This window comes from Chelon labrosus (assembly GCF_963514085.1).
Source record: "Chelon labrosus genome assembly, chromosome: 19".
In the NCBI taxonomy this organism is placed as follows: domain Eukaryota; kingdom Metazoa; phylum Chordata; class Actinopteri; order Mugiliformes; family Mugilidae; genus Chelon; species Chelon labrosus.
Genome location: NC_140352.1, coordinates 25,155,051 through 25,168,787, shown reverse-complemented (window position 1 = coordinate 25,168,787; position 13,737 = coordinate 25,155,051). Strand labels below are relative to the sequence as shown.

The window sequence follows — 13,737 nt, the reverse complement described above, 5'->3', positions numbered from 1 at the left end:
TCCCAAACGCTTCCATTTTGTTATAATAGAGCTGACAGTTGACTGTGGAATATTTAGGAGCGAGGAAATTTCACGACTGGATTTGTTGCACAAGTGGCATCCTATGACAGTTCCACGCTGGAATTCACTGAGCTCCTGAGAGCGGCCCATTCTTTCACAAATGTCTTGTTTCACAGTCTGCATGCCTGAGTGCTTGAATTTATACACCTGGGGCCAGGCCAAGTGATTAGAACACCTGATTCTGATCATTTGAATGGGTGAGCGAATACTTTTGGTAATATAGTGTATTTGATGAGTTACTATGGAGAGAAACCAATGTAAAGCACATTGTCCAGTATTATGGAAAATTTGAAAGTCAGGTCCAAGCCACTTCTTTGGTTTTGATGTTTGAGAGAGACGATGCCATCTCCCTCGCTCTTCACACTGCTCTGACTCACTTGTAGAGACAGAGCACATAGGTGAGGATGTTATTTGTGGACTATAGCTCTGCCTTCAAAACAGTCATCCAAGGCAAAATTATCACCAAACTCCACCAGCTCGGCCTGAGCCCACAGCTTGGTAACTGGATCCAGGACTTCCTCACAGAGCGACCTCAGGCAGTGAGACTGGGCCCCCACACATCCTCCACCATCGCCCTGAGCACATGCACACCACTGAGGTGTGTGCTCAGTCCCATGCTGTACACTCTGTTCACCCATGCCTGTGTTCTTGCAATTGACGGCAACACCACAGTCAAATTTGCAGATGATATGACTGTGGTCGGGCAGCTCACCAACAGCGAGCAGAGATAGAGCAGAGCAGAGATACAGAACCTGGTGGACTGGAGCTCTGAGAACAACCAGGTGCCTCAGAAAATCAACCAGCATCTGCAGGGATCTGACACATCCGTGCCATCATCTGTTTGAACTGCTGCCATCTGGCAGACGTTATAGAGCCTTCTGCACCCACACACCCAGACTGAACAGTTTTTTCCCCAGAGCTGTGGCTGCTCTAAATCAGTCCAAGAAACTCTCTGCCTTCCCCCAGCAACACCGGACTTAACACTGGGCCTGTGCTTCTGAGCTGGGGTATCCCCTTCAGCATGTATTTAACCTGAGCCAACGCCTTAGGAGGCATGAAGACCATGGAGCGGCTGCTACTCCATCACATCAGGCCCCAGGTCCACCACGCTCTAGACCCACTGCAGTTGGCATACCATTCTGTACTTGCTCCCTTTTCGGAGAAAGGGAATGCTGCTGAGAGACAAGCTAATAGAGATGGGAGTGGACTCACAACTCACTTCCTGGATAGCGGACTATCTCACTAGGAGACCTCAGTATGTCAGGTTGGGGAACTGTCCGGAACTGTTGTCAGCAGTACTGGACCACCACAGGGGACTGTGCTCTCCCCTGTCCTATTCACCCTGTACACCTCAGACTTCAAGTTTTCAGATGACACTGCAATTGTGGGGTGTATCAGGGATGGATAAGAGCAGGAGTACAAAAATCTGGTGAACAACTTTGCTTCATGGTGCGAAGCGAACCACTTTCTGATCAATATAGCTAAAACCAAGGAGATGGTAGTGGATTTCTGGAGGTCCAGGCCCCACCTGCAGCCCATAACCATCAACAGGGAGTGTGTAGAGGTGGTTCAGACCTATAAGTACCTGGGTCTACAGCTGGATCACAACCTGGAGTGGTCTAGACTCAGTATACAAAAAAGGTCAGAGCCTCTATTTCCTCAGGACACTGCTGGACATGTTCTACCAGATTATCGTTGCCAGTGCCCTCTTCTACTGTGCTGGAGAGGCAGCACTAAGACGATGGGCACCTTGCGACTGGACAAGCTGATAGAGAAAGGAGGCTCTGTAGTACAGGCAGATCTGGGGTACCTGACATCGGTGGCAGATGCAAGAACACTGAAGAAAATCGAGACCATTATGAACAATACCCACCACCCTCTACATCACACCATAGTCAGGCAGAGAAGCTCGTTCAGTGACAGGCTGTCACTCAGTCCTGCTCCACATTTGTCCCTCTACAACTCTACAATGCCTCTCTGTGAGGAACCAGCTGGACTGTGGTCATTGCTGATACTACTATATATTTTACTCAGCATTTTATACACACACACACACTGCCTGGCCAAAAAAAAGTTCACACACTCTAATATTTCGTTGGACCACCTTTAGCTTTGATAACAGCGCACATTCGCTGCGGCATTGTTTCGATAAGCTCCTGCAATGTCACAAGATTTATTTCCATCCAGTGTTGCATTTATTTTTCTACAAGATCTTGTATTGATGATGGGAGAGTCTGACCACTGCACAAATCCTTCTGTGTCACATCCCAAAGATTCTCAGTGGGGTGAAGGTCTGGACTCTGTGGTGGCCAATCCATGTGTGAAAGTGATGTCTCATGCTCCCTGAACCACTCTTTCACAATTTGAGCCCAATGAATCCTGGCATTGTCATCTTGGAATATGCCCGTGCCATCAGGGAAGAAAAATCCATTGATGGAATAACCTGGTCATTCAGTATATTCAGGTAGTCAGCTGACCTCATTCTTTGGGCACATAATGTTGCTGAACCCAGACTTGACCAACTGCAGCAACCCCAGATCATCTATTTTTTTGCAACATGGCTGAATATTTTTGGATGGACTAGAGCAGTAGCAAATTACAGGTAAACAAGCCGACCGTTGCGGGTGCAATCAATCAGGATTTTTTTCTGACCACATTTCTTCCTCGAAGATGATGGATCCTTCCGGTTTTTAATAATGCATTGGACAGTTCTTTACCCAGTTTTAGTAGTTTCTTCAACCTCCTTAGATGTTTTCTCTGCTTGATTCATGCCAATGATTTGACCCTTCTTGAACAGACTAACATTTTTTCCGTGACCACGGGTTGTGTCTTTCGACATGGTTGTTTAAGAAATGAGAAGCTACTCATTGCATCAGTTGGGGTTAAATAACTTGTTGCCAGCTGAAAGATAATTGCCTATGCAGTTATTATCCAATAGGAGGCCCGTACGTATTTTCTTAGTTAAATCCAGGTGGCGACTTTTTTGGGGCCAGGCAGTGTAAATATTATTACATATCTTTCATATCTGTTTCTATGTGATGAAGCTACTGGACACCGAATTTCCATATGGATAAATAAAGTACCTATCTATCTATCTATTCATATTTATATTCCATTCTCGTCTGATTCAGATTTAGATAATATTTGTTTCCAACTGCTTTTTATACTGTTTTTAATGTTTACACTGGGCACCATACACAGTGGAAACAAAATCTTGTTGCACTGTACACCTTGTGTTCTGCATTGACAATAAAGACTATTCTTATTCTTGAGTTTCTTCTGTATTTTTCAATTTCACATTAGCTGCACAAGTTTTGGGAAATGAGTGTCATGTAGCCTATTTTCAATACTTTATCCTATCTAACCTGTCCAGCATATTTAATTCATTTATTACCAACATGAACATGTCTCTTTAGGCGGCATTAAAGATCGTCGTTCCTCTTATCTGCTGGCCATCACCACTGAGAGATCCAAGTCCTGTGATGAGGGGCTCAACCACTTCAAAGAAGAAGGCCATGTCTTCTCGTAAGTCACAAATTCGGTAGACACTTTAAAGGGGAATTACCGTTTTTTACAACCTGGACCTTATTTCTGGCATAAAATACGATCATTTACTCACCTATATAACTTTGGTGTTGTTCAGACTATAGTTAGAGCCAGTGGAGCACTGCGTCCATATAGTGGGAGAGATCGGGGCACTGAAACGCAGCCTCTAAATAACACATTGTCTGCCGCGAAACTCGTTCATTTCACCAATATTTTGTTCTGATACGCTAGTGCTTTAATTACTGAAATAGCTATTATCATAAATATTTTACCAGTGTCCTATATAGTATGTCCCCCAAAACTTCAATGATTATGTAAATTAGACACACAGTCTTTGAGAGAAACACATTGAACATCTACGATATGTCCTTCATATTGTTCTAATTTCATTTAAGAATAGAAAATGTTTGCTTGAATTAATTAAGTTTGATTGACTGTTAGTAAAGATTAGTTCATAACAACAGAGGTATTTGAATTATCTGTGTTATTCTTGTAATTTCCACTTTTTATGTTTTAAGCAAAACACTGTCTTTTGTAACTTGTACAACACCTGTTCCACAGTAAACTACCAAAAAGGGTCAAGAGCTTTTTCACTGATGGGGTAAGTAGCCTAGATGTTCTAATTACTAGACCCGACTACATGTACAGTACATACGCTTTTTATTTCAGTGTCATTGATTTTTCAAAAACAAAATACACATTGCCTAGTTTTAGTCCCTTAGTATCCCTGTACATTGCATTTCAGTCTCTGGACACCCTTCAAGCCCAGGACGAGGCCCGGTCTAAGCGCTATTCCACATCCGATCTGGGAACCATCACATTCAGGGATGTTCACAAGGAGGGCTGGCTGCACTACAAACAGATCCTCACAGAGAAGGGAAAGGTACAACACACGTATATATAGTGTCTGTTGCAAGACTTCCTCTTCTTCTTGTGGCTGAAGAACAGAATGTTGTTAGTGGGGTCCATGGGTGCTATGGGTTGAGGGGATTGGCCTCTGTGGATAAGGCTTGTTCCAGTGCACCCCACAGATACCTGATCAGTTTGGGATCTAGTGAATTTTTAAGCCAGGTCAACACCTTGTGCTGTTCTTCATGTTTTGAGTTGTCCCTAAACTGTTGTTCCTAATCCTAACCATGCTAATTGCACTGGGCAGATGCATAGCTATTCTTGTGTCTTTGAAAGACAATTTATATTATATCTTGGCATTTTGAATATATAGTATGCTAAAAGACATCATAACAAACTGCTACCCATGTATCATCGCAACACAGTTAGGATAAACATGCCATGAATGTCTTATGAATGAATACATTACCTCCTGTTGTTCTCCCGGTGGAAAAGCCACAAACCCATCTTTGAACCCTGTCAAAAAACCCAGCTGTGCATTATTTATAAATGAGCTTGCTGCGTGATTGCTAAACAGAGAAAACAGAGGGTGAGAGCCTGACGCTCAGCCTCACTCAAAGGCTCACTGTGTCAGCTGAGACATGCTTGATATGCAAAGGAAGTAACTGAAGTAACTGAATTGCTACCTCCAACTTTCTCTTAGCTTTAGAATCTTTCTCAGGTAAATTTCTACAACCTCCACTACCATCGCCCTGCTTGTTGTTTGAAACATTTAACTCTAAGCTACCATTTTTAAGAAGAGTATATGTGCACTGAGTCACTTTGTTTGAAAAGACCATATCTCTTATTTGTACATAAAGGGAGCATAAATTAGCCGTTACGTTGGTGTTTTATTTTAAGGTTAAGTCTGTTTTTGTTTTTCCTCATCATAGAAAGTTGGTGGCAGCATGCATCCGTGGAAACGCGCTTTCGCTGTGCTCTGCTCCCATTTGCTCTTCCTCTACAAAGACAAGCGTGTGGCCATGCTTCACGCGGCAGGGGCAGGATGCAGCCCTGACGAGCATCCCCCGCTCAGCATCCGTGGCTGCTTGATTGACATTGCTTACAGTGAATCCAAGCGTAAGCACACCCTGAGGCTGACCACGCTGGACTTCTGTGAATACCTGCTGCAGGCTGTGGACAGGGATGACATGCTGTCCTGGATTAAGGTCATAAGGGAGAACAGCAACACGGGCAACGAGGTCAGATGAATTCCTACTTAGTCTTGTGCAGGTTACACAAACCTTTGCTAATTTGGAGTTTCTTTTTATTCTAGGAAATTGGTCTCTCGAGACAAGCTCTCATCAGCAAGAAGCTGAATGACTACAGAAAACACAGGTCAGCACTGTGGATTACATTAAGATAAATTTCTATTCTTTACTATTTGTGTAATTAGTTAATTAGTTGTTGTAGGCTATTTGCTAAATATGAAATGAAGTTGTCTGTGAAGGTTCTCAGTCATCCAGGCCATGGTATATCCAAAAAAGGTTCAAAAAAAGGCAACTGGACTTGTAGAGTTTTTTTCTTCAGAGTTCTTCTCTTTCTTCAAAGTTTCAGGAGGAGTTCCTATTTAAACCTCAGACTTCCCACCAGTCCCCTAGAACTGAAGAAGCTACTCAGATGAGTGGTGAAACGTCTTCTCAAAAAACTCTACAAGTCCAGTTGCCTTTTTTGAACCTTTTTTGGATATGAAATGAAGTTTCCAAAACCCAAGAATGACAAAACACTAGTATTTATTTTACATATAACTCTGGTCATTGTAAGATGGAAGACCTTGAAGGCCTTCCTCCTTTTTTCCTGAAATAGTTTAAAACCCCATCTTAAAAAGATAATCAGATCTTATTTTGTTATTTTTTTCTCTCTCTTTGGGCAGTCTGACAGGTAACAAGCTGGACTCCTCTCCGAGAGCTAACCGTATGATATCTCCCTTCCTTCTGGCTAAGACTGACAATACATCAGTAAAAGGAGCGTCCAGATCTGGTGGGTCTAAACATGTATCTGGTCTGTGTTCACAAGTAATTGACGCAAAGAGAACACATTCATATTGTTCCATGAAACATCAAGTAGCCTTTAATTAAAAATATTGGGATTTTTTTCATCCATTGACTTCTTATTCTATTTTTAAATAATTACTAAATTTGACTGTGTCCATGTCTGTATCCATATTTGTACACTCAGATGACAGCAAGGCCCTGTGGAGCATAAACTTCATTAAAAAGGCCAAGAAGACAGACAGTCCAAAGGCTTTTGGTGTACGACTGGAAGACTGTCAACCTGGTGTCAATCATAAAGTAAGCCAGAAATGAACAACGTGATTCATAGAACAGAACTTCTGAATGCCAAAAGATGACATCACTACTACTTGCTCTGAATTTAATCATTGTCACTTAATTACTCAGTTATGGTTATCTACAAATAATATATATATATAAATATATATATATGTCCCACCTGCAGGAGCATATATATATATATATATATATATATATATACAAATATTATTTTTGGCACTTCACTAATAACATACTAACCTTTAGAAACAGATAATCTGCATATGAATATGCACAAGCAAGGGAGTTTGGTACTGGTAGTTTTTTGGTTTCCATTTGTAGTGCAAGTTGTGTTCAAATTCAGACAAATTGCATAAATGTCCAAAAGTAAATTTTCACTCTTATTTTTGTTCTTCCTAAAATTATGTGGTAATATCCTGAAATTTGTGATGGTATAATTCCCAAATCCAATTAATTTCTTAGCGATTTGCATCATTACCATTTCCTAATACAACCTGGGATATACAAAGGATAAACAAGCTTGGTGTTACAACATCTTTTCTGTATAGTATACTGTATATTTTATAATGTTCATCTAACCCAAGGATTAATTAACACTTCGGAGCAGTTATACACTATATTACCAAAAGTATTCGCTCACCCATTCAAATGATCAGAATCAGGTGTTCTAATCACTTGGCCTGGCCCCAGGTGTATAAATTCAAGCACTCAGGCATGCAGACTGTGAAACAAGACATTTGTGAAAGAATGGGCCGCTCTCAGGAGCTCAGTGAATTCCAGCGTGGAACTGTCATAGGATGCCACTTGTGCAACAAATCCAGTCGTGAAATTTCCTCGCTCCTAAATATTCCACAGTCAACTGTCAGCTCTATTATAACAAAATGGAAGCGTTTGGGAAAAACAGCAACTCAGCCACGAAGTGGTAGGCCACGTAAAGTGACGGAGAGGGGTCAGCGGATGCTGAAGCGCATAGTGCAAAGAGGTCGCCGACTTTCTGCACAGTCAATTGCTACAGAGCTACAAACTTCATGTGACCTTCAGATTAGCCCAAGTACAGTACGCAGAGAGCTTCATGGAATGGGTTTCCATGGCCGAGCAGCTGCAGCCAAGCCACACATCACCAAGTGCAATGCAAGGCGTCGGATGCAATGGTGTAAAGCACGCCGCCACTGGCCTCTAGAGCAGTGGAGACGCGTTCTCTGGAGTGATGAATCACGCTTTTCCATCTGGCAATCTGATGGACGAGTCTGGGTTTGGAGGTTGCCAGGAGAACGGTACATTTCAGATTGCATTGTGCCAACTGTGAAATTTGGTGGAGGAGGAATTATGGTATGGGGTTGTTTTTCAGGAGCTGGGCTTGGCCCCTTAGTTCCAGTGAAAGGAACATTGAATGCTTCAGGATACCAAAACATTTTGGACAATTCCATGCTCCCAACCTTGTGGGAACAGTTTGGAGCGGGCCCCTTCCTCTTCCAACATGACTGTGCACCAGTGCACAAAGCAAGGTCCATAAAGACGTGGATGACAGAGTCTGGTGTGGATGAACTTGACTGGCCTGCACAGAGTCCTGACCTGAACCCGATAGAACACCTTTGGGATGAATTAGAGCGGAGACTGAGAGCCAGGCCTTCTCGACCAACATCAGTGTGTGACCTCACCAATGCGCTTTTGGAAGAATGGTCAAAAATTCCTATAAACACTCTCCTCAACCTTGTGGACAGTCTTCCCAGAAGAGTTGAAGCTGTAATAGCTGCAAAAGGTGGACCGACATCATATTAAATTCTATGAGTTAGGAATGGGATGGCACTTCAGTTCATAGAATGAGTAAAGGCAGGTGAGCGAATACTTTTGGTAATATAGTGTATGAAACTTCCTCATAAATACTGTATATATTCTCTAAAATACTAAATATATATAGATTTTCAGGTGATGTCACATTCTTTAAACACCCCTCTGAACTCAGACTTATCAGATTTGCATTTATCATTTATCATTTTTGTTCCGTGTCCCGTCCTTTTCTCTACTCCCTCTTCACAGTTTGTCCCTCTGATAGTGGAGCTGTGTTGTGATGTTGTGGAAGCAACAGGTCTGGAGTACATTGGTATCTACCGTGTACCAGGGAACAATGCCATGGTGTCCCACCTGCAGGAGCAGCTCAACAAGGGCATGGACATCAACACTGCTGAGGAGGTGCGGGGATTCCTTCCCTAATTAGAATAGGGCAGATTGCTTTATCACGTTTTGTAACATCTGTTTGTTATAGTAAATCAGTTATCATTATAAAGCCTTCCTTTTATAACTCCGCAGAAATGGCAGGACCTGAATGTCATCAGCAGCCTGCTTAAATCTTTCTTTCGAAAACTACCTGAGCCTCTTTTTACAGATGGTGAGTCCAGACATTTGTTTACTGAAAGGTGTGCCATGAAGTAAGTGAATGTGTGTTGATATAAAACTTGTGCTACCAATGGATTCTTGAGTCATCTGGAACAAAAACGAAGAAGAATGCGTCAGCTCAAGTTTTTGAGCTAAAGCCAATTTTTGTCTGCATATTAAAATTATCATCTTAATTTTCAAACTTTTATAATATTCTTTGTATTTTAAAAGACTTGCACTTACTCTGTCTACAGACAAATACATTGATTTCATTTATGCCAACCGGATAGACGATCCAGAAGACAGACTGAAGGCCATGAAGAAACTGGTATGGGTACAAATGATGGCAGAAAATAGAGTAGTAAATCTATAGTAAATGCATTAATTTGATATTCTAACTATAACTCACTGATTTGGCAGCAAGCTCTACATTTTTTAATCACATACTCTCCATGTGCTTCTTCCTAGATCCATGACCTCCCAGATTACTACTATCACACTCTCAAATTCCTAGTGGGCCACCTTAAGAAGGTGGCAGATCACTCTGAGAGGAATAAGGTAATCTTGCATTGAGGCAGAACTTGGCACAAAACAAATGAGGACACTTCTATCTTCTATTTATTAACCATATTTACATCTTCTCACTACAAGCCCAACTACTATGAACTTTGCTAATTCTGATAAAACAGCATTTCAATTCAGTTCAATTCAATTTTATTTATATAGCATCAGTAACAATACAAATTGTCTCAAGATGCTTTTCAAAACTTGGTGTGAAACAGGGCCTGAAACACACACAACCTTTACAGTTTGTGTCCAAGAACGCAAGAAACACACAACAGTGAGAGTGGGTGTGGAACATATACTAAACCACAGATAATGTTGAATTATGTCTGCGTCTGAGTTCCATATCTATATAAATCCATTTGTCAGTGGGTACTGCGGAAAATGCTAGCGCAAATACACACAAATTGTGGACAGTTATGGAGTTTTGAAATTATTTCCAGATGGAAGCAAGAAACCTAGCTCTGGTGTTTGGTCCCACTCTGGTGAGAACGTCAGAGGACAATATGACAGACATGGTCACTCACATGCCTGACCGCTACAAAATAGTGGAGACACTAATCGTTCACGTAAGAACTACCCACTCCTTCTTGCAAGAGATACCTCACCATTTTAACTAACCAGTTGTACATTCTATCTCAACACTTTTTTGTTTTCTTTTTTCAACAGTATGACTGGTTCTTTAGCAACACAGAGCTTGATGAGGAAGAAAAGGTATGGTGGTCCACAGCCTTCACTGCAAAGAACAGCATGTATTCAGATGTCCTCAGCTCTTCTTTTATTATGTATGTGTGTGCGCAGGCGCCAGAAGATAAGCCGGATAGGCAGCCCATGCCTAATATCGACCATCTGCTATCCAACATCGGTAGGCCAGGAATGCCTGGAGCGGCAGCAGGTGAGAAAGCAGGAAATAAGTGATGGTTAGAGTTGGATGTTTCCCGGTCAGATGATCTAACTAGTCAATATCAAAACCAAAGTTTGCCATATTTTTAAGGATAATCTGGAGTTTGCTGAAACAAAGTTTTGTATTGGACAAATGAAAAGTGAGAACTGTACATATTAGGTAACATATGTTTTCTTTCTGGCACCACAAAATTTGGTTGGATGTTCATGAGTGGAGCACCCAGTTTGCCCTTCTTTTTTGTTGTAACCAGAGCTCAAACTAATTATTATATTAACTATTAATGAATACTTGAATAATTTATGTATCATTTGTAGAAAATTCTGAGAGTTAGACATAGTTTTGAATTGTTTTGTCCAATCAAAAGTTTTAACCTACGTTGGATAATATAGGAATTAAGCTTTGTCAAGGAAGAGGAATAAACAGCTGTTATGAGGCTAGCTCTGAAAACCCAAGTGCAGTGTTCAGGTTGTATGAGTATTGGAGCAGAGGCAAAATGTCACTTGAACTCTGAATGCCGATTCTGCCTCCAGAGACAAACAGAAGGAGGCAGTGGATGGCCCTGTTCAGACCTGATATTAGATTGTTTCCTGAGTAATCCGTTCGCAAGTGGCCAGATTTGAGTACAAGTGTGAAAGCACACAGGAACACTTGAAGATACATCTGAGATATGATCACGTAGACTATATTCTGAAGCATTCTAGGCAGCTTGTGACCACCTTCTCGATTGTCTTCTTGCACAAGTGGAGTTTTGCCTCATTCATTCTGACAATAACACACAGCTGCTATTACTGTATGTACATTCGCCAGACATGTACTGTACATGATGTCTGTTCATTAGTGATGAGAGCCTTCTAAATTATTTTACCCTTGTACCTGTAAACTAACTAGACAAAGAAATAATTTTAAACAAAAATAAATGAATGAATGAAATGATCAAATATGAGTAGGTCATGTTTAATTTGATTCAATAAATCAAAACAAAACAAAAAAAACAAGGAACAGCTGTGTGCATGTGCTCAGTCTGCAGTGTGATCATGTTGATGCACTGAATACATCCATGTGGAGTTAAGTCACTGTAAATCCTCCTCTTTGAATCTGTTGAGTTGTGAGTTAGTATTTTATATATATATATATATATATATAGCACAATATCAACCCCAGTGGACTGTTCTTCATTCTTGATTTGCTGAACCTGCAACAAAATATACAAGGTGTACTGAATTAAATTATTGTGAGGAGTCAGTTTATTATTTTTTTATCATACATCCAGAGATGCTGAAGTGACACTTTGCAGCCACCTAGTGGGTACAAGCGGCATTGCGATATGAGATAAACAAGATAAAAAAAAATCAAAAAGCAGTTGTTCAGTGCAATGTGACAGTGTCTAGTCAGCAGCAACTGGGGTAACAATCTCAGAATTAGGAACATCCTGATGCTCAATAGCTAGCTCATGCGTTTGTTACTTCTAAAATGTAATTCCTTATAATCAAATATTAACTCATATTAACTAACTAATTAAGTCTCCAGCTGACGGAAATAGGCAAGCGAGATCATGCTCCTCAAAACTTACCATTTAGTTGGCTCCCTGTAACATCCAGAATAGAATTTAAAATCTCCATACATACGAGGCCTTTGACGACCAGGCTGCAACGATCGGACTCCTCTCAATTCAATTCAATTCAATTTTATTTATATAGCGTCAATAACAATACAAATCGTCTCAAGACGCTTTACAAAAACCCGGCCTGAAACCCCCAGAGCAAGCCTGAAGGCAACGGTGGCAAGGAAAAACTCCCTTTTAACAGGAAGAAACCTCGAGCAGAACCCAGCTCATATGGAGGGACCCATCTGCCTAAGGCCAGCCAGGTACAGACAGAAGAAAGAGAGAATAACAGCAAAGAGAGAAGAGAAGAGAACAGCAAGATAAACATACATCTGTCATAGATACACATATCTGACTAAAGTGTACATGTGGAATCTTATGATACAAACTGATGATGTTACATGACAGTTTGAAAATGTAAGAGGAATCATAGGCAGGTTGGAGGTTCTCTTGTGGAGAGTTTGGCTTTGGGAAGCAGACGATCTCTACTTTTAAGGTTAGGTTTATAACTTTACTTTTTGATAACTGATTCAAGTGGCCCCTAAACATCTTTTAGTTTGGGGGAGTTTTTGCAGGGTTTCAGACTTTGAAAACTATCTTGAGACAATTCAGACTGTCTGATTGTGAAACCAAATCAAATTAAATGGAACTGACAAAACAATCTCACCTCAGTCCACCCAGCTGTTCTGGAGCATTCAGTCACATCACATCAACTAGGCCAGAGTTCCCTTCCTTGTGATAAACTGTATGTGTTTCATTGTTTTTTTTTTTTGTTTGTTTTTTTTCTGTACAATTTATGCAGCTAATAATGTTTCACACATCTCCTCAATTCTCTTTTCCGGACTTTTCTGCTGTCCTTTGCCCTAGCTGAGACATTGGATCAGGTTTTTCGGTAGGACTACATCTTTCTCCGAGTGCGTTTGTGTTAGGTGTTGTTTTTGATTTATTTATCCATTCATATTTTTACATTCAGTATTAGTATTTACACAAATGTACTATAATTCCTCTCTCCTAAAGAAGGCATGACAAGGTTCTCACTCACATCTCACTCCTTTCTACTAGATTCCACCATCATCGATTTTCTTAAGTCTAAGGTAAGAAACAAAATCTCTTGTACTTAATTCTGGGATTAAACTCACGGCTTCTAGAATGTTAAGAATACAGTCACCCTTACTTGACTTGACTGGTATTTCAGTCTTTTCAGATTACTGCCCAACTCTGTTAACTCTCACAAACAAATAAAGTACCTCAATACCAAGTCGGACAGTGCCGATGGGAACCGTGAGCATGAACCAATCAAAGCCAGCAATAACGAGGGAAGAGGGGGAAAACAGAAGACGATAGAGGAAACGAAAATGAAGGTTGGGTGGAAGCCAGAGACATCGGTGAGAGCAGAAGAGAATGAAAAGGACGTGAGAAAAGGATCACCAAAGGGGAGAGCCAGCAGAGAATTACCTGACCAACATCACAACCTTGCCCAAACAGTTTAGTGTACTCACACCACCAAA

At 41.0% G+C, this 13,737-nt stretch overlaps 1 protein-coding gene across 1 annotated transcript in view; it reads left to right on the top strand.

The window, feature by feature from the left end:
- Positions 1–13,316, top strand: part of LOC311504118 (rho GTPase-activating protein 23-like) — a gene marked incomplete at its 3' end in the record, with an annotated part of 44,179 nt that extends 30,863 nt beyond the window's left edge. Inside the window, exons 8-23 of the mRNA XM_084567109.1 lie at positions 3,477–3,585; positions 4,168–4,207; positions 4,352–4,489; positions 5,388–5,696; positions 5,771–5,832; positions 6,368–6,474; positions 6,673–6,785; positions 8,823–8,975; positions 9,093–9,171; positions 9,413–9,486; positions 9,627–9,716; positions 10,166–10,291; positions 10,392–10,436; positions 10,524–10,617; positions 13,097–13,121; positions 13,292–13,316. Coding sequence (XP_084423235.1) covers positions 3,477–3,585; positions 4,168–4,207; positions 4,352–4,489; positions 5,388–5,696; positions 5,771–5,832; positions 6,368–6,474; positions 6,673–6,785; positions 8,823–8,975; positions 9,093–9,171; positions 9,413–9,486; positions 9,627–9,716; positions 10,166–10,291; positions 10,392–10,436; positions 10,524–10,617; positions 13,097–13,121; positions 13,292–13,316 — 1,589 coding nt within the window. The remainder of the gene's footprint in view (positions 1–3,476; positions 3,586–4,167; positions 4,208–4,351; positions 4,490–5,387; positions 5,697–5,770; positions 5,833–6,367; positions 6,475–6,672; positions 6,786–8,822; positions 8,976–9,092; positions 9,172–9,412; positions 9,487–9,626; positions 9,717–10,165; positions 10,292–10,391; positions 10,437–10,523; positions 10,618–13,096; positions 13,122–13,291) is intronic.
- Positions 13,317–13,737: the final 421 nt, after the last annotated feature.